This window comes from Prinia subflava, chromosome 2 (assembly GCF_021018805.1).
Source record: "Prinia subflava isolate CZ2003 ecotype Zambia chromosome 2, Cam_Psub_1.2, whole genome shotgun sequence".
NCBI classification, from domain to species: domain Eukaryota; kingdom Metazoa; phylum Chordata; class Aves; order Passeriformes; family Cisticolidae; genus Prinia; species Prinia subflava.
Genome location: NC_086248.1, coordinates 90,333,392 through 90,359,715, shown reverse-complemented (window position 1 = coordinate 90,359,715; position 26,324 = coordinate 90,333,392). Strand labels below are relative to the sequence as shown.

The 26,324-nt window shown below is 40.7% G+C and overlaps 3 protein-coding genes across 4 annotated transcripts in view; 2 read left to right on the top strand and 1 right to left on the bottom strand.

Annotated features, from left to right (window-relative positions):
- The first annotated feature begins 74 nt into the window (after nucleotides 1–74).
- On the top strand, nucleotides 75–6,628 carry NDUFAF7 (NADH:ubiquinone oxidoreductase complex assembly factor 7). The gene is made up of 10 exons (XM_063390993.1): nucleotides 75–233; nucleotides 319–476; nucleotides 556–636; nucleotides 1,967–2,077; nucleotides 3,041–3,251; nucleotides 3,716–3,774; nucleotides 4,496–4,609; nucleotides 5,410–5,553; nucleotides 5,859–6,032; nucleotides 6,404–6,628. The coding sequence occupies exons 1-10, from the start codon at nucleotides 161–163 to the stop codon at nucleotides 6,614–6,616; spliced, it is 1,338 nt and encodes a 445-aa protein (XP_063247063.1). The 5' UTR covers nucleotides 75–160; the 3' UTR covers nucleotides 6,617–6,628.
- A 462-nt stretch (nucleotides 6,629–7,090) lies between these two features.
- PRKD3 (protein kinase D3) overlaps nucleotides 7,091–26,324 on the bottom strand; it is a 43,234-nt gene continuing 24,000 nt past the window's right edge. For both annotated transcript variants that reach the window (XM_063390991.1, XM_063390992.1), the window contains exons 9-19: nucleotides 25,461–25,584; nucleotides 22,575–22,652; nucleotides 20,673–20,949; nucleotides 17,484–17,536; nucleotides 17,016–17,088; nucleotides 13,977–14,083; nucleotides 13,255–13,416; nucleotides 12,688–12,786; nucleotides 11,618–11,885; nucleotides 10,653–10,738; nucleotides 7,091–9,982 (exon numbers count right to left, since the gene is read on the bottom strand). In XM_063390991.1, coding sequence (XP_063247061.1) covers nucleotides 9,809–9,982; nucleotides 10,653–10,738; nucleotides 11,618–11,885; nucleotides 12,688–12,786; nucleotides 13,255–13,416; nucleotides 13,977–14,083; nucleotides 17,016–17,088; nucleotides 17,484–17,536; nucleotides 20,673–20,949; nucleotides 22,575–22,652; nucleotides 25,461–25,584 — 1,501 coding nt within the window. In that variant the 3' untranslated portion in view covers nucleotides 7,091–9,808. The remainder of the gene's footprint in view (nucleotides 9,983–10,652; nucleotides 10,739–11,617; nucleotides 11,886–12,687; nucleotides 12,787–13,254; nucleotides 13,417–13,976; nucleotides 14,084–17,015; nucleotides 17,089–17,483; nucleotides 17,537–20,672; nucleotides 20,950–22,574; nucleotides 22,653–25,460; nucleotides 25,585–26,324) is intronic.
- DPY30 (dpy-30 histone methyltransferase complex regulatory subunit) overlaps nucleotides 11,829–26,324 on the top strand; it is a 128,734-nt gene continuing 114,238 nt past the window's right edge. Inside the window, exon 1 of the mRNA XM_063390999.1 lies at nucleotides 11,829–11,834. The gene's annotated coding sequence lies outside the window, so the exon portion shown is untranslated. The remainder of the gene's footprint in view (nucleotides 11,835–26,324) is intronic.

The window sequence follows — 26,324 nt, the reverse complement described above, 5'->3', positions numbered from 1 at the left end:
CCGCCCCGCGCCTCGGCCGCCCGGAGGCGCCCGGCGCCGGGCGGAGAGGAGGAGGAGGAGGAGGAGGGGGAGGAGGAGGAGGAGGAAAGCCGAGGAGGAGGAGGAGGAAGGCCGAGGAGGAGGAGGGAGAGGAGCGGGAGCCGCAGCGGGAGCCGCGGCCATGGTGCTGCGGCTGGCGCGCCGCGCGCTCCTGGCAGGCCGCCGCCGGCTCCCCCTTCCCGCCGCTGCCCCCGGTGAGTGCCGCCTCTCCCCGCGCTCCCTCCCGCTGCTGGCGGGGCCGCCCCGCTGAGCCCCTGCTCTCCGCTCCTCTCCCCACAGCTCCGGCGGCGGCGCGGCTCTGCTCGGGCGCGGCGGGCGAGGCGGCGGCGGCCGGCGGGGACGGGGCGATGCTGCGGCACCTGGCGCGCAAGCTGCGGGCCAGCGGGCCGGTCACGGTGGCCGAGTACATGCGGGAGGCGCTCACCAACCCCGGCCAGGTGCGGCGGGGCCGGGGCGGGGCGGCGGGGCTGTGCCTCGGGCCCCGCTCACCGGCCCGGTGCCGCTTCCCCCCCGCAGGGTTACTACACGCGCCGCGGCGGCGTCGGCGAGAGCGGGGACTTCATCACCTCGCCTGAAATAAGTCAGGTGTTCGGAGAGGTAACGCTGGCCTTGTGTCTTAAGTGACTTGTTTTACTTTAACCGCGCGGGCCTGGCTGGAATCCTGGGAGACAACAAGCCAGCCGTGAGCCAGCAGCGTGTCCCTGTGGCCAAGGAGGCCAGTGGAATCCCGGGGTGCCTTAGGAAGGGCATTGCCAGCAGGCCAGGGGAGGTGATCCTGCCCCTCTGCCCAGCCCAGGTGAGGCACACCTGCACTGCTGTGTCCAGCTCTGGCCTCCTCAGGACAAGAGAGACACGGAGCTCCTGGAGTGGCTCCAGTGGAGGGTAACAAAGATGACTGAGCTCTGGAGCATCTCTCTTACGAGGAAAGGCTGAGGGAGCTGGGCCTGTTCAGCCTCGAGAAGAGGCGCTGAGAGGGGACCTCATCCCTGTCTGTATCTGCAGGGAGGAGCCAAGGGGATGGAGGCAGGCTCTGCTCAGTGGTGTCGAGCAACAGGACAGGGGGCGGAGGGCAGGAACTGATGCACAGAAAGTTCCACCTGAACACGAGGAAGAAGTTCCTTACTGGGCACACTCAGATTGACCAGAGAGGTTGTGGAGTTTCCCTCACGGGACCATCTGGACACAATCCTGTGCCATGTGCTCTAGGATGACCCTGCTTGAGCAAGGACAGTGGTCCAGATAGCCCAACGTGGTCCCTTCCAATTTCCATCCCAACTGATTTCTAAGCCAGTGTTCAGATACCTTATCAGTGTCAAAATACTGGAGTAGCAATGATAACGTTCAAGTTATTTCCCAAGAGAAAAATTGGTTTTGAGGGAGAAAGGGGGTTTTATTTTTCTGAAAGTCTTTTGTCTGAAACAACATCTGTGCTTAGTAACGCTTTACTTTTATACAGGACTTGCTTATAGAAGAGTTATTATGATTTTGTATTGTGAAAACTCCCCTCAAAAATAATCTCCAGAGTTTGGTCTGGCTCACTCTGGTTTGTGTATCGTTTCCAGAAGCGAAGAGTGGCTAAATCCTGTTCTCAATGATGCTTTGGTAAATGCATTGTCAGGAAGAATAGTTGTCCAAAGGCACAGTGACCTGCATTTGAGCCTTATGGGAAAGTTCTTGCTCCAGCCAGAACAGACTCCCCACATTTACTGATGAAGAGTTGCTTCTGCTGGGCTGACAGTAATCTATGACCAGTTTAATACTTAAAGACAAGAATGTGAAGTTATGCATCATAATTCTTCTTAACTTCAAAATACCAAGACAGAATGTTGCCATGTTATCTTAGTTATCATCAGACAAAGGGCAGGTATGATTTTCCACGAGTGCTGCAGTTATTGCTGTAACCCTGTATGTTGTTTCTCGCTGCCAGTTAATAGGAATATGGTACATCAGTGAATGGATGGCCATGGGCAAACCCAACACCTTCCAGCTGGTGGAGCTGGGCCCAGGGAGGGGCACCCTCACGGAGGATATACTGCGGGTAGGTGAAACCTGCTCATGTTCTTTGTTTCTGCCTGTGTTCCACAGCTACAGGGAAAGCTGAAGGGAAGATGTTCTGCTCTCAGGGCTTACCCTTCCCTGGTAGCCAGATCACTTCAGTCAGGCTGGCAGCTCAGCTCTGATTAGAACAGATGAGTTTCTGGGACCAGGGCTCTCAGTGGAAGCAGAACAGGGGCCAGCATGTGCACAGTGCCTGTCACCTTCCAAACACCACTGGATAGAAGGATAGGGCAGGAAAATTCCATTGTAAATTATTTCTGTGTAGGGAAACTTTATCCAAACTGAAAACCATCTAGGAAGGTGTTGCCCTGTGTAACTGGGATGTTCCTTAGTGCAAGGAACAGAACAAGGGAGTACAATAACACAGAATGAAATTGTTTGAATTCCTTTGGGCATTTCAGGGCTTTATTTCTTTTGAGTTAACACTTTGTGTTCAGTCATGCCTGCATGGCTGCCTTAATTAAAACACTGCTGATTCATAAATAGATTACTAATGGGATTTAGCACCACATAAGAACTTTCATTCTATTTATATATGTTAATAAAAATAATGAAATGTGGGATATCAAACACTTGTTTAAGGTGGCAGGGAAAACTGAACCATTCTCCCCTAATGCTAGAACTTCTACACATCTTAGAGGAGCTGCTACTACTCTTCCAAATTGGCATCTTATGTTGTCGTTACAGCCCTGTAATGTGTAGCCAACTTTTTTTGAAGTGTAGCAGCTTTTATTAAGATTTATGAGGAAACTCACACTTCCTACTGAAGGAGCAAAACGCAGTCTCTCTCACTGAGATTGTTTTTGTTAATGAAAGCCAACTAAAACCTTTCATCTTGAATAATTAATAGTGAATAGTAAATAGTGAAAAGAAAGGTTAATACTTAAATCTTTAATGCACACAGCACAAGACTGCAGCTAACAGAATTCATCTGCCTCTATAGGTCTTCAAGCAGCTCGCCTCTGTTCTTAGTAAATGTGATGTCTCTGTTCATCTGGTGGAAGTGAGCCCCAAACTCAGCGAGATCCAAGCAGTGATGCTGACAGGAGGGAAGGTGCAGCCAAACCCTGAGGATGAGTTGGCTTACATGAAAGGCATTAGCAAGACTGGAATTCCCATTTTTTGGTACAGAGACATTCAAGATGTGCCGCCAGGTAAGGAGCTTGAATGCCTCGTTAAAGGGATGGTGCCCTTCCTTCACTGACAGCTCCTCTGCTAGCCTTCACACTGGACAGAAAAGTAGTTATATACAGATTTGTTCTTACTTGTATGAGTCTGAGGCAGGGTCTTGGTTCATTTTCATCACTGCTACCTATTCTGCCTATCTTCATTTGGGGATAGCCATCTATTTCCTGTATTCTGACTTTTTCTTTTCATGGGAAAAAAACCCCAAACCTTTACTGGCTTTGCCTAAATCTCCTTCTATGAGATAGTGATCTAAATTTCATGGACTGTAAACTAGAGCTAGCTGTAGAAATGGTATCTTTAATGTGTACAAGCTGGAAGTAATTATAATATTTTCACAACCACATTAATGAGCTTAATTCATTAAAAATCATAAAAATATTTTAAACTGGAAGTGTTAATAATTTAATGCATTTTTTTTACCTTCCCCCAGGTTACAGCTTTTACCTAGCACATGAGTTCTTTGATGCCCTGCCAATACATAAGTTTCAGGTAGAGTAAGGTTATTATTGTAATTGTGACCATCTGCTTAAATACCTTTTCTCTTTGAGGAAAAACAGAACTAAAGTGCCAAACTAGACATATGCCATGTCTTTAGTGATGAAATAATTCTAATTGAATTTGGACAAATAAGGCTTAATTCAGCTGATAACTGTAAAATTAGTAATTATTCTTGAATGGAAAAACTTGAAGAAAGCTAAGGATTTTTTTCTGCTGAGATAACTCTCAAGGTTTTGGAGGTTTTTTTATTTCTTATGCTACATTAATGCAGCTTTTAATTTCCACATGATTTTCTGTAATACTACTAATAAAAGACTGAAATCCTTTCATTTGAATAGTAACGAGAGCAGGAAAATAAAGGCTAGTTATGATTCAGAAGTAGCTAATTTATGAAAATCACCAGGAGAATGAAATCTTTTATTTTGGTAAGTTAAATGTTGCACTGTCAGTAGAAGAGGCAGCATCTTTCTTCAGAGCATCATTCATTCCTCTTAAGTATAATTAAACCTGTGTTTGTTGGCTCTGCAGATGAGACTCCACAACAAGCTTTTTCTAAGGCAGTTACTGGAATTAAATAGGAATGAGTGAGAGTTGTTAATAATGTGTTGTTCCTAAAACCTTTGTGAAAAAGGTTAGCATGTTAGTTCAGTCAGATGACACGGTAGTGTGGTCCCTGTTGGGTGTAACGTGAGCGCTCTGGCTCGTTGAGCAGCGAACGGAGAAAGGCTGGCGGGAGGTGCTGGTGGATATTGATCCTCAAGTTCCTGACCGGCTGCGGTTTGTCCTGTCACCGTCCAGGACCCCTGCAGCACAGAACTTCATTCAGGTGAGTTATGCCTAGCAGAGCTCATCCTTTCACCTTTATTGACTCTTTCACGTACACTTAGTGCTTCTCAGCTACTCTGACAGCACGAGGAGGGTTCTCAGTCTATAAATGAATAGAGCTTAAAATTTCTACAAGTATTTAGCTTTAAAAGTGTGCCATGAAACTACAGCACAGAAATTACGTGTATCAAACTTCGCAAAATAGGAGCTTGAATGCACAAAATGTCTCAGAGGGCAAACCAAGGCAGCAAGTGACAGGCAGAGTTCTGCACTGTGCCTGTGGCATCACCATCTCGAGAGTGGCCCTGCCCCAGCCCGGCTCTCAGCCTGCTGCAGGGTACTCAGCTGCCTGCTTCTGTGCCAGGCTGGCCTTTAGTGGGATGTGGCTGTGGTTTCTTCCTCAAGCGTACTGGATACTCAAAGATAGAAAATCAAGTACTGGAGATTACTGGGAGCTACAAAGTCTCACACAGGAAGGCCTTTGGGAAGGGTGTGCCCAGCTGAAGCACTATTTTCCTTAAGTACCACAGTAAGGAAGTTTCACCTGATACAGATATTCTTGGTAGAAATTTTTTCATTTGACTTCAGGTTATTGAAGAGATGACTGAAATCCAGCACTCAGAAAATACTAATTGAAAACAAGTGATAGCAAAACTATCAAGCTAGTATAGGTAGCCTAGAATTCACCTCCAATACCTGCATGTCCCAGCAAAGCAACAGCCCCAAGACACCAGGTGTGAGGGATACTTGCCTTGTGCTTGTCTGCTAATACAGGTGTTCTGTCTTTGAACTCTGCACTAGCCCGAAGAAGCCAGAGACCACGTGGAGGTGTGTCCTGAGGCCGGTGTCATTGTGCAGAGGCTTGCCTCTCGCATAGAGAAGGATGGTGGGGCTGCTCTGGTTGCGGATTACGGCCATGACGGAACCAAAACCGACACTTTCCGGGTAAGGCACTGGCCCTGCAGCAATGAGCCAGAAGACTCTGTTATCTTGGATTGTTAGGTTCTTCTAAGATAAAGTTCGTAGTTGGGCATAAAGCAAAAACTAAAACTGAGTAATTCCTATTTAGTCAGTGTCCAGAAGGGTTTCTCTCAGATGGAAAGAGTGATCTGAGCTCTTGCTACATTTATCTCCAATTTTCCAAGTATAATTTGCTGTTGTCACCCCTCAAAGGCACAGCTGAATTTTTGCTGGCGCTGGCTGTGATGGTTGGACTACAGCTGAGCGTAATGTTCCAATTCCACTTCCAGGGTTTCCGGAATCACAAACTCCACGACGTGCTGAGTGCGCCGGGTACAGCAGACCTGACGGCAGACGTTGATTTCAGCTACCTTCGAAAGATGGCACAGGGGAAAACAGCGACGTTAGGCCCCATCAAACAGCGGGAGTTTCTGAAGAACATGGGCATCGACCTCCGACTGCAGGTACGAGTGTTCACAGCTCCTGCACTCTCCCAGGCCACAGGCAATACTCCTAAGGAGCACGAGAGCTTCAGTAAAAATTGGTGGTATTAAAATGAAGTTGTTCAAATCACATGTAGGTATGAGATCAGAAAGTTGCTTCTGCTAGATGTAAGTTACTCCAGATCCCTGAAAGTAAACTGATCATATTATATTTAGGAATATTTAATGCAAAACTTGCATCCATGTGTGGGCTGTGGACCACCACCAGTGATCTCACCAGTTCTACCAACCGTCACAGCACTGTTAAGTGCAAAGGATGCAAGAAGGGATTGCAGGTGTGCAGGAATTTATAGGAACACAGGAAGGGCTCTAACCTGCCTTTCTTTTTTCAGGTGCTCTTGCAGAATGCACGTGACACAGCAACTCGTGAGCAGTTACTTCACAGCTATGATATGCTGATGAATCCCGAGAAGATGGGGGACTGTTTCAATTTTTTTGCCCTGCTGCCTCACCACAGACTTGTACATTCTGACAAGAAAGATAAGCCAGAATCAAAGTCTCCCCTACCACCTGTTGCTGGATTTAATGAACTGTTACTAAAGTAATTTCAAATACTATTGCAAGATGTGTGATGGCTCTTTCAGAATAAGTCTGGTGCAGCACACCAAAACTCTTGACTGACCTACTCAAAGCAGTGTGACTGGAAATAAAACACTGCACATACAGAAACCAGCACACACAGAGCAGAGAATGAACAATTGTTTGGGGGTCTTATGACAGAACTGAGTGAAATATTTACTAGTGGAATCAAAACTTGTCAGTAGCAAACAGATGCACTAAGGAGTCTTTAAATGTATTCAGGCTTTGGTACTTGAATAAAATCAAGATGCCTTGACATCTTTGAAGGTATTTTTATAAAGAGAATAGAGATAGGATGCATACAAAAGGAGTTCCTGCTGGCAGAATTTCCACAGCAGGACATATATAATAACAAATCCACAAACAAGAAAGTGTAGAACCATTTACTCCTAAGAACATTTGAGAGGAGAGATCATTCCCGTAAATAAAAATAACTAGTCTGATAGGGAAATAAATTTTATTTTCAAGCTTACCAGAGGATATTTACAAACAATGGGGTGTATAAAAATATAAAAGTACTTGACAGTGTCATTTTGAGGCTATAAATTTTACATGAGCTTTTTTCTAACATCACCATAGCACTATTGCTTGAATGAACGCAACTTAATTCATAGGGGTAAGGGTATTAAACACTGTAACCTACTGCTGTCAAAGTCTGCAGTAAAGGTAGAAAAAAGGGAATAAAAAACTCAGCTATTTTTACTATTCTAGGAATTTTACTCATAACATAAGTCTGATTTTTTTGGTTTCTTGGCTACCAGCTGCTTGTGGCATCTATGTCTGGCCCCATAAGTCTGCAAATGATCAGGCAATCTCCTCCAAAAGCCAAGGGCATTATTTTTATTTTAATACAACTTGAGGAATAAATAGCTCCTACAATATTTTGAAGCAAAGCAGACTTCATGGGGAGAGACAAAAGCCAGGCCTTCCACTTCATTATTGTCCCCTCCTTCCTCTATTCCTGTTGTGCTTTTTCAAGTGACTGAGCTGCTTTTTTTCTTCCCTTAACACAAACAACAAACCCACAGGTAAACCTAAAGTAATAGCTCAAGTAAAAAATCTGAAGTTTAAAACCAAACTGTATCTATGTTATTACAGTTAGGATGGAATATAGCAATGGCTTCACTGAAATTTGGTCACTTGAGCAGTGGGAGTTGAAGAACAGCACTGCTTTCCCTGCCAAGAGCAGGCAAATACCCAACTGCCAATATCAGAGGTGTTTGCTCTGCTTCCAGAGATGAAAAGCAATGCCTCTTTGAACAATCAGTCCAGAAACCCTCCCTAAACAGGGTTAGGAATCCAGAGCTCAGCCTCTGCCAACACGGACACCAACAAAATGCAGGGGCAGATCAATAAAGGGCAATGGGAAAAGAAAAAGTGAGTTAAAACCCCAAACTTACCTGTGGGCACATCCTTCTGCCACTGACCACTGCCAGGCCACTGCTACTGCAAGCAGCTGCCAGCTCTGAATTAACCATGTAACATTTCAGGTACATCTAACAACTTATAAATCTGCTCACCTGTTTCCTTACCTGAATAACAACAGTAGAAAAAAATACTTATCTACACACACACAAAAAAAGAAAAGTCTTTGTAGGAGAGAGGAGATACCCCAAAGCCTCTCACTGCCTCTGCAGTTCAAGCCTGTTTTAGAAAAATTTCCAACTGAGCTTCAGTTAAGGAGCTTGGCACATCAGGGATGCATACAGCCATCCAGCACCCTCCAGGAGCACAACACTATTATCCCACAAAAAAAAGGATTTCACCCTTTTTGTTTTTTAAAATAAAACCAAAAAACCTTCTTCCATTTGCATTCAGTATTATGGCCTCAAACTTCCTTGAAATACCATTAACTTGAACTGCCCAATGGAGTCATTACCAAAGAACACTGCTGTTTCCCTCTATTGTGCCACAAGTCCAATTAAATAAAATCTTTCAATTGAAGCATGTGCACAGAAAAATCTGAATTAGGAGTTGTTTTTGGACCCTTCATTCAGCTCAAACAGTTCTGAACACAGTACAGAGGATGGGAGGGGCTGCAGGTTAAAGTGGGAAGGCAAAGTCCTTTCTCCTACAATCCAGCTGCCCTGGCAGAAGCAACAGGTGATGAGGTATCCTCTGTTACTTCTAGGTTTTGAGCAGAGTTAACATAAGAAGCTAGCAGGCTACAAACTAGTCCTGATGTAAGTCCAGGGAACCTTAAAAAATTAGAAAAATATTAGAAAAATTTTAATATCTTATTACTCAACAGAAGAAAGCTGCATGTATTTTTTCCCTATTTTTCCACATCGTTCTGGTCTTCCAGAATGAAAGGACATGCTACATCAAGTCTTGTGTGCTCTCTGTGCATTGCTTGTGTAGTTTTAAGGCAAAATGCCTCTGGTGTGTATCAATGATGTGCCAGCCTTGCACAGCAGTGCACTGTTGTGGCTTATTGCTTTTTGTAACAGAAAAAAGACTAGCACAGCTTTGATTGTCATCTCTTTAGAGTGCCAGGCAGCATTTCAAGAGGAATGTAAGAAGTTATGGGGTTTTTGGTTTTTTTGGGGTTTTTTTCTTTGTTGCTATCTGTAAAAAGTTCAGTTAGGGCCAAGACACACATATTTAACTGTCTAAAAAGCAGCAAATTGTTCCTTCATCTCTGAAGCTGTATTCAACATGTTTTGCTTTAGCCAAGGTATTCTGTGCTGATTTCTTTATAGAGTCTCTTCACCATCCAGAGTCTGAGAAACAGGAGATGTATCGAAGTAACAGAAAACAGTCCTCTATGGCCTAGTAAATAGGGATTAGAAAACTATTACAAAACTCTTACTGCATAGGCTATGAAAAAAACAAAACCCTTGAAAAACACAAACCATTCACTCTGTACACACTACACCTCGGTAATGGCTTTGCAGCCACCCAGCTCAGTGAAATGTTCCCCAACTGGGCTTTGTATCCCACTGTCCAAAAACTACTCAAGAGTTACAGGCAGGGATGGAGAAAAGCTTGTCAGACAACAGTCTATTCCCATGGCAATGCATATTCCCATGGCAATGCAGGATCCTCTGGGGCTTCTATGTGTACAGCATTTGGAAAGAGCAGTAGCTGTTCCAAAACTTATCTTCAGTTTCTGCCTGGAGTATCCTTCTTTGCTGCAATTTAGCGTAATGAACAAATCAAGGGTCTTCCTCCATGTCATCTGGGTTAGGAGCCATGATGAAGTGCTGGGGGTACTCGAGGTTGTGTTCGTAGGCGTGCTCTTTCCAGCGCGCATCGTCGCTCTCGTGGGTAATGTAACGCTCTCCAATGCGTGTTTCAAATTCTCTGAGGTCAAGCCAAGTCTGGTAATCCTAAGGAGTAAAAGAAATTTAAGGAAGCAGTTTGAAGAAACAGCAGCACTACATTCCCACAGATAAATTCTGTGTCCACAGATAAATTTGTGTCCATTTTTAGTGTAAACAGCCACAAGATAGAACCGACAAGATCTGATAAAAAAAAAACCAAACAAAACTAAACACCCTCCCACAAGATGCCCCAGCACTGTCCACAAAGAATAGTTCAAAATTAAATAGGCTAGTATCTAAGGCTGTCAAAGCAGCAGACGAACTCTGCTCCAAACAAACCTGTTCTAAACTGACTACAAGTTACGGCACACACCAGGCTGTGTGCCCACTTCTGCACTGAACAAACCGTGTTTGTCTCCACGCTGATTTCACAGGGCTCCGTGCACTTATCACTGCCCACAGTCGGGGGAAGCCAGAAGTGTAAACTCTTGTTGTTGTCAGACAAAGGAAAAGGTGGGGGAGACAGCAAGACAAATTTCCCTTGAGGAAAGAAGCCATTCAGAGGTGTTCAGAACCCTGGAGCACATCAAATGCAAAGCTAAAACCAGAAATACTTGAGCCTTCATGAATGCTTGCTAACAGAATATGAAGCTTGCACTTTTCATAAGCCTCTGGATTTCAGCCAAAAGAATTATTCACCCATTATAAGCATAGTTAAAAAGACATAGGGGTTTACCTGCAACCATGGGTGACTAAGGGATTTGTCAACACTGAAACGTTTTCTCATCTTCACTTGAAGCAAATTGTTTATTAAATCGATGGCTGGCAAAAAAGAACAAAAATTATACTGTTTAAATACTAATCACCTCTCTCATTATTCACATGCTGCAGTAGAAACTAATTTTTTATGTGTAAGTCTATCCTCCAATGAACTCCTTTAAATTTAACCAAGCTCTTGAATTTCACATTTAGCTTTGCTTATGTTAAATGAGGCTATGAAATAGGGATTTGGGTAAGTTCCCCCTACTTTTGACGGAAATACTAAAAGCTTTACTATGCTATTGGTTAATCCTTTTCCCTACTAATTCCAGTGATTTTCAGAAAAGCTTGAGCATAATCTCATGTTCCGCAATGATGTGGGTACTTTCAGTATTGTGTACGTCCTTCCACATCTGCCTGTGTATTAATCATGTATTAACCAAACATGGTAACAACATATAACCAAAGCTGGCACTGGAGAGCTGTGGAGGCCAGCCTTGTAAACCTCTGGAGTGTTCAACCTGACACTTAAATCCATGCCTCCTAAGGTACAAACTAAAATTCCAGATACAACTTTGAACCGTTTCTGTGATTATAGTTCAGATAAAATATGCCAGCATTCAGCAAATACCCACACATTAATTCACTTTACTTTGGGACTTTTGGGCAGTGTCAGATTACTCATCCCATTCACCATGCATGAAATTCATTTTTCTTGCTAAATCTCCTGACTCCCCGGCCCTGAAAATGATCTAAAGCACTATATTTCACCATTTATCTTTCACAAATACATTTACCTCATATTTATCCAGTTTGGCATAGTCTACTAAACTCAAACTATCAATAATTTTCACACTCCTTTCTAAATGAACCTTGATGTTTAAGCATTTGAATGTTACCCACATACACAAACATTCTAATAGAGAAAATAGATTTCTTTACCTTCACCAGAAATTTCCTTCCAAGGATTTGGTGGGTACATGAAGGCTGCGTTCTGAATCTGATCGTTGATATCCTCGTCTTCGTTAAATGGGAATGTACCACTGAGGCTCACGTAGACAATGACTCCCACTGACCACATGTCCAGGGAGCGGTTGTAGCCTTTGCTCCTGAGCACCTCAGGGGCGAGGTACGCGGGAGTGCCCACCACGGAGCGCCGGAAAGACTTCTCACCAATGATGCGTGCAAAGCCAAAGTCACACAGCTTCACCTGCAAACGCAGCACATCTTCAGCTGAGAAACCTCTGCTTGCCTTCACGCCCTTTCTGCCATCACTTAAACGTTGTATGGATGCAAACAGACACAAAACCCCCCGTAAACCAGTCTATTGAGGTTTTAGGTTGCTGGGTTTGCAGCATGCACATCAGCCACGCTTCAGATCAAGACCTGAACTGGCCCTGCACACACTCGGGTCTGGGACAGTTTGTGTATTACATGGCCACAAGTGTGCAAATAAGGAAAAAATATCTTGTTTCCAAACCCAGCTCATTTTCAGCTCACTCTCAAAAGGCACAGCACCAAAGTTTAAAATGCACATGAATCCCACCCAAATCACTTTCCTCTTAATCATATTCCAGAAGCTGGAGGCTTCAGCTACACGGAAATCAAACAATGAGTTTCAGCTTGAACCCAGACCCAGCCAGCTCTTGACAAAACATGCCAGTAAAAAGCCTTAACAGCTGGCACATCGATGCTCAAATCTTCATGATCCTGCAACAGTTTCTTAACTTGAACACAGCAGGCACTTGTGGAGATAAAAAGGATCCAGATCAAGTCCAACATGTAACCCCAAGTCACTAAGCCCTCCACAGAGTACAAGAAAGAGCAATGCACTAAAGGCACTTAGTGAGACAAGGGAAAAAAAGAGACAACTACAAGACATGCAGTTCACGTAATTCTACAAGTCAGTTGAAAACCCCAGAAGAGGTCACTTTTAAAGCAGCAATGGTGATAATTGCTTTTAAAAAATCCCAATGAATAGTAATGAAAAGTATTGTTTAATCTTCACTCACTTGAGGAAATGGTTCTGCTGATGCTAGTAGTACGTTTTCTGGTTTTAAATCACAGTGCACAATATTCTTGAAGTGTAAATTCCTCAAAGCAACAAGTATCTATGAAACGAAAGAACATTTTCAGAACATATTCAATCAGTTCAGAAGTGTCAAAAGACACATACACTAACCAATACAGCAATTTTTATCAACATAGTCCTCAAGAACTAACCCATATATACTGTGCAAGTACTGTTTTTCCAGCCTACCAAGACTTGAAAACAAGGGGGTTTATTTTCCCCAACCTTTTCCCCCCAACTCCTCCTCTGTCTTTTTAAATGCTTACTCTTATGACATTCATCTTTAGATGTCCATAATGTTATGTCTTGGGAAAGAAGGACCAAAAAAATTAACATAATTAACATTCAAAGTTCTTTTCTTGTTTATTCAACTTTGATTAGATGTGTAGCTCTCTATGCTGTCTCTTTTAAATAACAATACAGAAAACCCCTTCTCCAAACTCTGATCTTATAATTACACAATCCAAATCTAGCCTCTCTGCCCAAAGCAGGGGAACTGACTGCTCACCTGTGTGACCATGAACTTAGTTATTCGTTCTGGAAGTCGACTCTTCTCACTGGAAAGAATCATCTCTAGCATATCCCCATGCAGCTTTTCCATCACAACAAAGACCCGTTCTGGGGTTTCAAACATACATTCCAGGTTCACAATCCCAGGGTGGTGCAAATTCTAAAACAAAGTAGCATAGTACATCACTAAAATGAAACAGTATGAAATATCCTGAATCACACAGAAATGCTGACCACAAATCAAAACAGTTAAATAGATACAGGTGAAAAAAAAATCTGAGGAAAGAAACTAGCTTGAAACAAATGTCAACTCATGAAACATGCCAACTACTAAGGATGACTTGTTTTATACTAATTAGCTGCAATGATTAATTTCACGGTTGATGCATGTTCTGTACTCAAGTTATCGCATATAAGAAAAATACTTAAAGATTGAGGACCCAGTAGTAGAAAACAGCAGAAAATAATACTGAGGGAGACAACATGGAGCCAAAGTACATGGCTTCAGTGGGACCCCCTACAGCAGGGTAGATATCACCCCCAAGTTATCTACTCTACCCAAGGAGTCAGGAGATCCTGCTTTTATAGATTCCCTCTTCCAACAGTACTCAGAAATCACAGATGTAAATTTAAAAATCAATTCAGAACACTTACACTTCAATACAAAATCTCATTAACGGTCTATTTAAGAGAAAACATGATCCCAAAACACTTTTATACCTGGAGAATGGCTACTTCATTACGAAGCTGACTTTCCTGTTTAGTTGGAAACCTCATCTTGTCAATGACTTTGATAGCCACATCTCTTCCAGTCTTCCTATGTTTTCCTAAACAGAAAGTCAGTGTCAGCCATCAAGAGGTAGAAACAATTCATAGCTGTAAAACACTATAGGAAAAATTCCTTTTTGGGGAAACCAGTATATTCTGTCAAGTGTACAATATTACTGTATTGATATTTAGAATTGCAAATGGTGTATGAGTAAAAGAGGAGATCAGCCTCCACAGGAATTCTGTAGTTTAAACTTAAACCAGTTACCACTCTGCTGCCAGGTACACACACACTGACATTAGATGTATTGGGTGAAGTTTTTGCTTGTGCAAGAGACTTACTTGCACACAAGTAAGTAATAACTACTCCACAGAACACTGCCTCTCCTGTAAAAACAACAACAACTCAAGGCCAAAGTGGAGACAGATCTACAAACTCACTCCAGTGGTTTCATACTTTCATGAGCTCTACGTGCACAGAAAGTTACACACCTAATACTCTATGGGAGCATGAAAGTAATTAAGTGCCCCGAAGAACAGCAACACATTTAACACTCGGGGCAGTCTGCTGTGATCAAAAAGCTCTAAAAGGTTGTGGTAAGAAAAGGTGGTAAGAAAAACACCATGCTGACAGCAGCACATGGTATTCCTTGCTGCAACCTGCATCAGCTACATGAGAAGCATTCTGCAATAGGCAGGGAGGATGTGTCCAGGGCTAAGTGAGGAGCTGTTCATGCTCCCCAGCTTCTTCACAGCTGCTGAACTGGCTTCTTTCAGTCACATCAGAGAGGTTAATAGGGTCACACACTGCAAGACCTTGGAAATCTGAGACATTTAATGCTACACTACAATGGAACAGTAAGTCTGCACAGAAGTGTCATTATCAGCTCAGTGAAGGGTTTGGAAGCCGTTTTAGGAGAAGGGACAACACACAGAGCTACAGTGCAAGTGGCACAGAAGGTTCTAGCAGCACTGCTGTGGGGAGGCCAGCACAGCTCAGCAGGCAGCAGGCAGCCTCCCCTGCTGCTCCCTGCTCAGCACTGGTGCCAGGGCTCAGGCAGGGCACAGGAACTACTCCACAGACTGCTCTGCCAAGCAGCCACTGCACCTGCCTTTAACACCATCATCAATAAAGGGCTTATCCCCACCAGATGAAGGAAATTATATTGAAATGTAGCACAAATACAATCAATTAAAAACTAGATGCAAAACACAGAAGGCAAAAAATGCTAAAAAATGTAAAGCAAACCATCCATCTAACTAAACACCTAACTACACAAGCTAGACTACAGCTAAAAATTGCCCATGAAGAGTAACAGAAAAGCAGCTTGAAAATTCCTTTTGTTAAACAAAACACAATCAGTCAGTTTTCAGTGCAAGTTTTACATCAGTACGAAAATGTCAAGAGTAGTTTTTTTCTGTCTCCCTTTTTCAAATCTTTCAAACTAATTGAAATAGGAAAAGCAGAGGGAAGCTGTTCTCGCTGATGCAAGAGTTGAATAACTATATCCTGTAAGTTTTGATTTGCAGTTTTGGAAATGCTTGCCAAGACACAAGGGGACACAAAAAATACAACAAAAAAGAAAAACCCAAACGCTACAACAATGAAAGCAACTTAATTTTTCCATTAATTGTTACCATTATTTCAGTATGACTACACAGGTGCCCATAAACCAATATCAGAAGTTACCAGACCTAGTCTCCCCAAATACTAGCAACAATTAAGCAGAGTGTAGAGCCAGCAAAACCATTGTCTTTTATATTGTCTTTTCATACTCTTTCAACTTGTGATTTTATATTAAGAAGTAAGCATATCCTATATGATTTAAGTTCTCATGCAGTGAAAAAAAATTTAATAAAATCGTTTTGTAAGTGTTTATTACACTTACAAGCACTTGTAAGCATTGAATATTGCAAAATACCAAGCTGAGATTTATCTACAAGGCAATTTAGGGAGAAAAACCTCCCATCATTAAAATAAATGTCTGCATTTGTTAACTTCTATTTATAAGATATGAAGGACATTTTGATTCACACTATGCTTTAATAAATACAGAGGGGGCAGAAAAACCTGGCCTCTTTCAAGAGTGATGTAAAACCAGACCAAACTGTATTTCCATCAAGCAGTTTGTAAGTATTTAAGTATCTAACTACACAACTGGCACACAGAAAAATCATAGCCACAAGACTTCCTGATTAGAAAGAAAATGTGACAGAAGCAGAAAGATTACCACTTGGTAAATCATTACTTATGACTTTTTCTTTGTTTCCAGATTTATGGTCTGTGGTTTTCTCAACACTTGAGATATAACATGAGATTAAAAAAAAAAAGAGAGAGAGATAGAAACAGAGTTCATATGCATTTCTAGTATTTCTTTTTTGTGATTACATACTAAAAACAAATTATATGCTGCAACAGAAGGTTTTAAAAACTAGGTGATAATACTAGACTTGAAACCTAGGACTAACACTCTTGGCAAAGAATACCTCTTTTTACTTTACCCTGCTGACAGAAATTTGTTCACACCAAGTATGTCAATATGTTTGCATCCACACAGTCAAACCATAAACTAGGTGTTTTTCTAATTGCTTTTGGCCACATGTCTCAGGTGTCATTTAAAACAGGTATAACTGACAGCAAATATATGACTTCTACTACTGTAAAATACAATTAAACAAGAATTTGCAATTTTAAAAAATCATTAAACATGGCCAAATTGGCTTGCTTTGCATTTAACTGTGGTCAAAATGCAATGCATATTCTAAACTGATTAGGATGCCAATGCAGAACTGTAAATGCAAGAATTTAATTGTAAGAAATATTGTACATAAAACTGCAGAGACACACAGCAAAGTAATCCAAACAAAACTTTTAACAAGATTAACTTCACCTAGACAGCCCAGATACAGCTAAGTAAGTATGAAAAGGTTAATTTTATCAAGCAGACATTCTACCTCAAAAGATGTATAATGGAACATAATGTGATTTACCTCCATAGACAATACCAAACTGACCAGAACCCAGCACTTCATCAGCAAATATTTGGTACACAGAGCTGATATCCTAATGCATGAAAGAAAGAAATCACAAATATCAGGAGTCATTAAAATGTTCAGGGCCACATTAGTTATTACTGGCTAGGCTGTAATTATATTTGGCATTAATCAAACTCTGTAGAAGATTACACTGAATGCAGTGGGAAAACACAACAAACTTTTCCTGAGGAGGATCTACTGAGCTGCACCAAAAGCAGGGACAGACATTCATAAAAACTTCATTCATACAATTCATAAAAACTACCAGCCATGGCAGGTAAGTAGGTTACTTCCCACATTTAACAAGGATTTCTTTACCTACAGTGCTCTAGTGCTGCTTTCTCATCCAGACACTGCTGCTACCGATTACTTTGTAATACTCAGATAAATAGATATCACTGTAATACAATGCACATGACTCACCACATTCTCCTGGACCTGGCAATTTGAAACAGAGATGCTTAGAGACAGTTCTTCTGCAATAAAGAAGATAAAGCCAAGTAAGTAAATAAAAAGGGCAAACTTCTTCTAAAAAGAGTGGAAAAATGAAATTCAACAAAAAAACCCTTTACTGACTTCTAACCCAGTATCAGTGAAATGATTTTTAGTGTTGGTTTGCAGAAACTTCATACTCTGGAACTCATTAGATAAATAACCCTGGAAGTTTTGCTGGGATTGTCTTTTTTTTTGTCCTTTTCCTGATTACAAAAATAGTAGAACAATACAAGACATTAGACAGCTGGAGAACCAAAAGCAATATCATAGTTCATTAAATGAATAATGATTTCTGGTAGCAATGAAGAAAAATACAGGCAAGAGGAGCAGGTAGATCCCTCACAGTCAAATGAATGTGGCTTCTTATCTTCTGTGGCACCAAGATATACAGAATTAATGCATAAGAAGAGGAAACAAATCAAAGAAACCAAGTAACAGAATAACTGATAATTGAAAAAGCGATAAAGCCCATACATAATATTAAAAAAATCTTTGTTGCATGGATAAACTACAGAAACATATCAATCCTTGGAAAATAAGGGCACATTGACATTCAGGAAGTGTAATTTCTAAGTAAACGTATCAGATCAGGAATTCTTCAGTCTGCAGCAGGCATTGACATGAATTTTTCATTACAGGAGTAACACTGATGCACAGGCAAGAAGAGATAGACCCAGGAAGGCAGGAAATACCCTTCTCTTTTGACTTCCAAGACCACAGTAAAAAGAATCTCAGAGTAACAGACATCTATCACTTGGAGTCTGTCTCTCCGAAGGCGTTCCAGACCCAACTGGAAGTGTTTGTGTGTAACCTGGACCCTGACTTGTCGGTGGGGTTGGACTGGATAATCTCCAGAGGCCCCTTCCAACCCCAACAATTCTGTGATATTAGAAGTCAAAGAAAAAAAAAATTAATTCATCTACAAGGTAGATAGAAAACACACTACAGACTGACTAGCACTTTGAAAAGAGCCTTTATCATCCTAAAGAGAATTGAGAGAAAAACGATGTCTGATTTTTGCTACCTGTGTTTTATTTCAAAGAAGAAATTTACAGAGAGAAGATAGGAACAAATTCTAATTCTCAAAGACACCCTGAATTTTGCACCTGAAATATGAATTCTGAGTCTTGCATATGCCTACTGATTGTTGACTGTAGTCAAGTCAGTACTGAAGTAACTGCACAGAACACAAAGGAAAACAATAAAGAAGTCAGAAAAAGAAATCCTACAGTCAACAAAAACTGCTGCAACAATGTAACTAGAAAATAAAGGTAGTTTTTGAAAGTGTTTAACAGAACACACTGAACCCTTGTCTACAGATGGCTACAGAATACAAAGTAACTCAGAGGCAGTGAGTAATTCCTTCCAAATAAATCCATTTTTCTAGTGTCTGAAATGTGCAAGAGTAAGGGCTAAGAAGTAGTCACTTGTAAAGAAATTAGTAACGCCACAATTCAATATGTAATCTACAGCAGGTGAACAGCTTACTTTCTCTCTCATTTTAGCTCAGAATCACCCCACCCCAAACACCAGGCACGTGGTTACAAAGGATTCTTTGCCATGGGTCAGACTGGAAGAACATCCTCCTTTCCAACTACCTCTGGCCACAAGGTGGTATGTAACAACTACACAGTGCCTTGTGGACACTTTGACACTACAAATTCCCTGCTGCTGCAAGTATTTGAAGCACTAGCAATGCCTCCTTTCTCCTTTTGGTTTTTTCATTTAAAAGCACATATTTGAGACTCTTTTTTTAGCTAAAATCTAATTCTTTTTAAGGCTCATGAGACACATTTCATGATTCCCAAACTGCAGAAAGAAGAGGGATGAACAGACATTTTGTGGCCTTCTGAGAGTTTAAAAACAAACCTGACTTGTCTAAAAATATGTAAATGCCATTCCCCAACTCACAGTAGTTTCTTATACTCCTACAATCCTAAACATACTAAAGTACTTCCTCTCAGCAACTACCAATGCAGTCCTATTCCCTACCAATGTAAATGAAATGTTATTTATATCTGAAAAACTATTTGTTTTCAAAAAATTAAGTGTCTTCCCAAGTCTGTCAGCAACAGTAAGCCTTAGGTGCTAGAAAACAAATAGAGTTTTGGTGTGAGTATATATATATATGAAACTAAAAATAGCATATCAAAAGTGGCATTTTATATATGTATAAAGCCAGGCGTGAGGTACCATCTCACAGGTATGTTTCTTCACTGTAATTAAATACGAATTCTAGTACTGGCATTTCATAGTTTACTAGGCAGAAAGTGCCTTTATCTCAGACTAGCATTTACATGTCCTTAACTGTTGCTGATGCAGAGCAGCCAGATATCAGAGACAGAGAAACTGATCTCAGAATCTCCTGCAAAAGAGAATTTTACTGCAAGGAGATTAAAGAGTACCTGGAATTCAAAAGGAAACTAAAAAGTGAAAGCATAAATCTCAGCACAGAATGAGAATGAATGTTGTTTCAAGGAATAAGGAGATGTCTTAAAAGAAAGAAAACAATACGTAAGCTTAGTGGAGCCCTGATAATGCATATAATCCCATTCTACAGGAAAAAGGGAGGGAAGGTGCATAAAAAGAAGGACAGGATATAACTACCTACAGCTCAGAAAAAGTTTTTTACATCACTGATGGTCTTTACATTGCAACACTAACCCCTTCTGTTCTCCTTAGCTACTGACATCTCACAGAATTTTATACATATACGTATATATACAGGTGCTAACATCAAAAACCATCCAAATTTAGATCTTTCAAAGTGTATGCATATAATCTGAATGTATTTATTTAGTTATGTGTATTAGAAATATCTAATCTGTGCTCCCTTTATACATCTCTCTGTGTGTTCTTAGTGGTACCACAATAAAACTCTGCATTCTGCATTCATATTGTAAATCTGAATCTTTCCTACTTTCTGCTACAACAAGTTAAAGGATTTGCCCATCCTCCACAAACCTGAGGGTTACTTTTTAGAGACTCATGGAAAATGATGGACTCAATTCAGCAGATAATCAACAGACCATACTCTAAATAAGCCCTTTTCCCAAAGGAATCACTACCATCAGCAGCTCCAGCACATGAACAACAGCGCCTTGTCTGCCTGCTTACTGTGGTCTTTTCCTTGTCCTGCAGCAGTGCAAAGGCTAGGTTGAGGAGTGACTGGCATCAAGGCCTGGCGAATGGCTTTCTCCCAGCCCTGAGCTACGTCAAGTCCAACTCCAGAGGCAGCAAGAACTGGGCTGTGATGAGTGCTGCCATTGTTCTCGCCAACAAAGTACACCATCGTGTCAGTGATGATCTCAAAACAGTACGGGTTGCTGCCCTGCACCACGTGTGAAAAATCTCGAGGCTGAGTCACCTGGAGAATTTCTGAAAGTGGAATCTCCTGAAGAAAGATATTAAAAATTAAAAAATGAAAATGCACATAGTATTTTAATATGCTAACACTCATAACTTCAAGCATTGCAAAGAAACCAAAGCAAATATATCAAAAAAACAAAACGGGAACACCAAGCTTCATAAATAAATTCAAACTGCACATGACCATTGCCCACCCAGTTCTCTGAATTCATGTATACAAGCCTAGACAGACCTTCAGGCCCACCCCAGTTCTCTCTGTACAACTATTATTTTCTACTCAAGCTACACTTACATTCATCATGAGACACATCCCCACTGCATGGGTAAGTGATGCACAACTAGAGAATGATCATTTTCCCCTTGCAGTTTATACAGCTTAGGCAGAGAAGAGCATGAAGGGAAAAAGTGGAACAGTAACATTAAGGAGAGGATACAGTTACACAGGCTAATCAATAGCACTGCTTTGTGCATCGGAATCGTGTTGGGTAAAGATTCTCTTTCATGCAGATAGTAGCAGATATTATCCTCTACCTGGTCAATTTAAGACCATGGTACAAGAGAATTACAGAACAGATCTGAAGGAATAAATGGTTTCAAGTTCACACTGGCTGGAGGAGGACATTCTACATCCACGGGAAGGTGCAGGTGCATGTCCCTTGCAAGAGTAGTGAACAAGCAGGTGAACACCAGGCAGGCATTAGGAGGATAAGAGACAGCAGCTGATTGAGATGAAGAGCAAATAAATGCAAAGGCAAAAACTGTGAATTGTTCTAACAGCCAAGACAAACAATCAGATCTAAGCAGTTAAAACAAGGGATGCAAAGGGGCAAGTGAAAGGACTGAAAGCAGTGATATAATGGAGCAACAAGCAAGGAACATATTTTACCAGCTGTGTTTTGAATGCACAGGGCAATACAAGTATCAGAGAGGTCTGAGAAGAGACTGCATTGGTCAAGATAGGGATGAAAAGGATCTGGGCAAGTTTAGCTGGGTGTACAGAGAAAAGGCTTGCTCTTAGAGATGTTTTAAAGGAAGAAGCTGCAAGATTTGGGCCCCCACCTAAAGGTATAAGACAAGAAAGGGAAAAGTCCTGTTTACACATTCAAATGCATTTTCTGAATACTCCACCACCAAACACAATCTACACTGACAAAACACTAAGCTTCATTTATACAAACATAAGGCTATACAGTAAATTTTCCTGTAAATCTTGCTTGAAAGTTTCAGTTGTACAGTAGGGAGTAATTTAATTTGAGGAACATTGAAATAAAACACATAAGCATGCAAACTTTCAGCCACTACTCAGAGAACACAAAAATCCAAGCCTTTATTCGACTGGTGGCCAAAGAAATTCTCTGGTAATTGTGAGGAGAGCTTAATATGCCAGGTAATTCAGGAGAACAGTACATGCAAAAATGTAAGGAGAGACATACTCAAGGGAATTAGAGCAGGAGCTGCAAGCAACTTCTCAGAGTTAGTCTTGGTCCTTCTCACTTACAGGCTTTGGGCAACAATTAACCTGGTCACAGTTTTGATTCAAAAAGAGATGGGAAAATGGAGATAATACGTAAACTGCTCACAAGTAGATTTCATATCTATAAAGCACTGAATAAATCAACTGCAACATAATTATTACTCATCATTAATTACCTTGTAATATTTTGTTCCAGATTCATTTTGAAATAGTGTGAGGCATTTGCTGTCCAGTCTCCAGTAATGTCTTTTTCTCTACAAAATGCACAGCACAATTATATAAGAAATAAAACACTCACATGGCTTTTGCTATCTTGTTATTTAAATTAAAAAAGGTTTTGAATTACTTCAATAATCATTCAAAATTAATCTACAGTTTCATCTCAGACTACAGAAATGAAAAAATAAACTTTGGGAATAAAGACTTTGAAGAAGCTCAAAAATTATTTCCACAAAGTAGCAAAAATATTACTTACCTTACAGCAAAAGCAGTGATAACAGGAGTTACCTCATACAGGAAAAAACACTTACTAGACAGGTTTACTCCAGGTGCATATTCTCACAAAATCTGAATCATTTAAATCTAGTGAAAACTGTGGGAGTCATGCTTTCTCCCTCTATGCTGTCATACCAACATTGCAAGGGTTCAAGCACTGAGCAAGCCTTGTTAGTCCTTAATTCTTTTGTTAATACAGTGGCAAAACAGACACAATGAGATTCAAATGACAAAAATACCTTGTGGGGAAAAAGAAAACCAAGATAAACTAAATAGCCATTTGCTGGAAGTATCCACCAACAAGAAACCTCCCCTACCAAAAAGTAACATGGATTAACTGTTGTATATAATGGTCTTGTAACTCAAGCCAGAGAATATTCCTCAAAACAAAGAAGGTTTTAGAAAGCTAATATGGCTGTAGGAATCTAAGATATTTTGCTTGCACCACACTCATATAGTTACAAAACCACTTTCATTTTTCTAGGACAAAAATCCAAGACCCTTACCTTTAACTTAGGATGACAAAGTTTAAAATATTATTTTATTACATTTTTATCTTATAAACTTTGTCACATTAAAAGCAAAGGTTTTGTGGGGTTTTTGCCATATTTAAGCAGAGCTTAAATCACTTCAGTCAGGGATAAGCCAAGTCTACCTACAGCAGTTAGACAAGGAAAACTAGATCAGAAATGGGTTTAACTAAGAGGAATTCCCAGACAGCACCGACACAGTGGGTGAAACCAAAACGGTAATCCCCTCCTTTTGACATATATGCTCCTTATTAAATCATGAATCAGGAAAGACTTTGGAGGAGAGGAAATAAGGAAAAGGCTGGTAACCTACTCAGGGATTCAAAATCTGCCCCATACCCTACTCTGATAAAGAACAAGACCAGGGTCAGTAAAAGAGCAAAGACGATGGCATAGAAACTTATAATTTTAAAGAGTGAAACATCTTGTTATCCAGGGAGCACAAGAAGCACATAGATCCTGCTGTTCAAATGAACCTGTCTGGAACTGATAGGAAGCTCAGTTGTTTCAGGAATAGGAAACAGTCTGACAGTGCTGAGAATGGAACCGTCAAGGGAAACAGCCGATGCTGCAATGCCCAATTTGGAAGTCTCCTCCCATGAGGAAGCTCTGGGAGATGGTTTGGCTGGAGGTACCTTGCTTTGGGTCGGGACACTCCATGTGACTGGCCTGTTTCAGCTGATGTCATCGAGGTAGCAGCCAGACTGACAGATGAAGAAAATCAAACTAAGCTAAGGTGTTTCATCAAAGCACTGTTCTAAGGGGAGGTTCAAAAAAAAAAAAAAAAAAAAAAAAAAAAAAAAAAAAAAAAAAGTCCATGGAAAAACATACTGGTTATACTGAAAGTTTAAATCAGAGCTGAATATCACATCTGCCCTGAACAGTTCTGCTACAACTATTCAACTTTGTCTGCTACCTGGCCTTAGTTTTTCCAAAACCAGCTGATGATAATTGTGACTTTCATGTATTCTTGGCTGTAACCACATCTAAATTATGCTAGACACTTATTTTGGATAGTGATAAATACGTCTAGGTATTAGAAAACTGTACCTTAAGGAAATGGTTTTTAAGGTAGTTTCACGAAGACCATTTACAGCAGTCAGTTTCACTGACAATCACAAAAAGTGAAAACATTACAGTAACCTGCCTCTCACCCCTTAACTTGATTTGATCAGAACCCAGGTAATTTTGCTTCTCTAAATTCTCCATGTCTCCTTCAATGAGATGCCACAGAGATAAAGAATGCAAAGAATGCAAAAAAAAGGCAGTATTTCTGCTGCCTTTCATGGACACTCTCAATATGCCATAATGTTCTCCATGAGATCTGGGAACTTCCTAAATTCATCCTTTTCAATCATCTACCATAAAACAAGAGGATTCACTTTCTGCCATCAGACAATACTAAGGAGCCCTGTTGTTTTGCCTTGTCTTCCTCCTCAATACACAAAAACAAGTAGCTTGCTTACTCAGTTAAGAGCTCATTACTGGTAGCCCTGGCAAGAAACAACACAATCTTTTTGGAGGATGCTTGCATACCCAAGGACATACGGTCAGGCCACAACTCAGAGTGAATTGCTACAGGAATTAAGGGCTCCCATATCTGTACATATGATCATTAGAATAATAGATCATTAGAATAATACTCTCAACGATTTCAGTACACATAATATTTTTATGATTTCCACCTTCTCATGCAGTAGAATAGAAAAAGAGACACAAGTATTTAGTTCAACTACTAAAGAGAAGGAAGACACAAGCAAATTATTCCAAGTTACCGTCTCAGGAAAGCTGAAATACTACACACTTAACTCATTTGAGACAATGTAGAGATGCTTTTCCTTCTTAATGGGAAGAAGGAAAAGTACAATTCAATCACCATATAAAGAATTTTGAATAAATTACAGTTTCTCTCTTGAAGCAGACTTTTTTTACAATGAACACCACGGCTAAGTTCTTTCAAATGATACTCTAAATCAGAAACAAAACACACTAGTTTAGAGAAATAGCTTAATTTAGGAAGAAACTAAAGTAACTGACCAGGTTGTCTCTACTAGTATAGTGGACCATCCATCCTTCTTTCACCATTGTACTGCTCTTCCTCTTTGTGTGTTTGATTGACTGTACAACTCGCATGAGAGGAATATTATTGCTTGTTGAAGGACTGAAAAGAAGATACAACAATTTAATATATAACAAGTTAAAATACAACAGAACTGCAATTATACTTGTTTTATACATTTAGTCTATAATTTTCAGGAACAGACACCTTTTCTTCCCCTACAGGTTTAGCTGATGGATGAATTTGATAAGGCATCTGAGCTCCTACTAGGTCTCCTAGGGCAAGTATTGCAGTACTTAAAGAACAGAGAAGAAACAGATTGGAGTGAGGGCACCTCCAGAAATCATCTTCTCTCAAAACAATCTGCTGAGACTGCTGGTCTTTTATGCTATTTTACACCACAGAAATATAACTAACATCAACATAACTATCCTTTCTTCTTGTCTATGTAAGTTGATTATGCTGCTTCACAATATTGTTGTTAATGAAGGTCCCTATCAAAGCAAACTTTCAACTTATGAAAACAAACTGGGGTGTGTTAACGCAAATCACAACTGCACTGAAAGATCCTATCAATGCTTAGGTATATTAACTGTACTGCAGACAGGGTTTTGTTCATCTCTAATACTCTGAGAGAGCCATGAACTAAACAGTTTTTAATAGCACTGAAAATGAAGCCAACATCGAGGTGCCTGCCTAGAGCTCTACATGTGGCACTAACAGACAGATCTGCAAACACACATCGTGAGGTAGTTTCAAAACAAAAAATGTAAGGGCGCTTTAACTTGGCATGCTCTTACACTACAGAATTGGCTACAGGATGCTGTCATGCCCAAAACCTG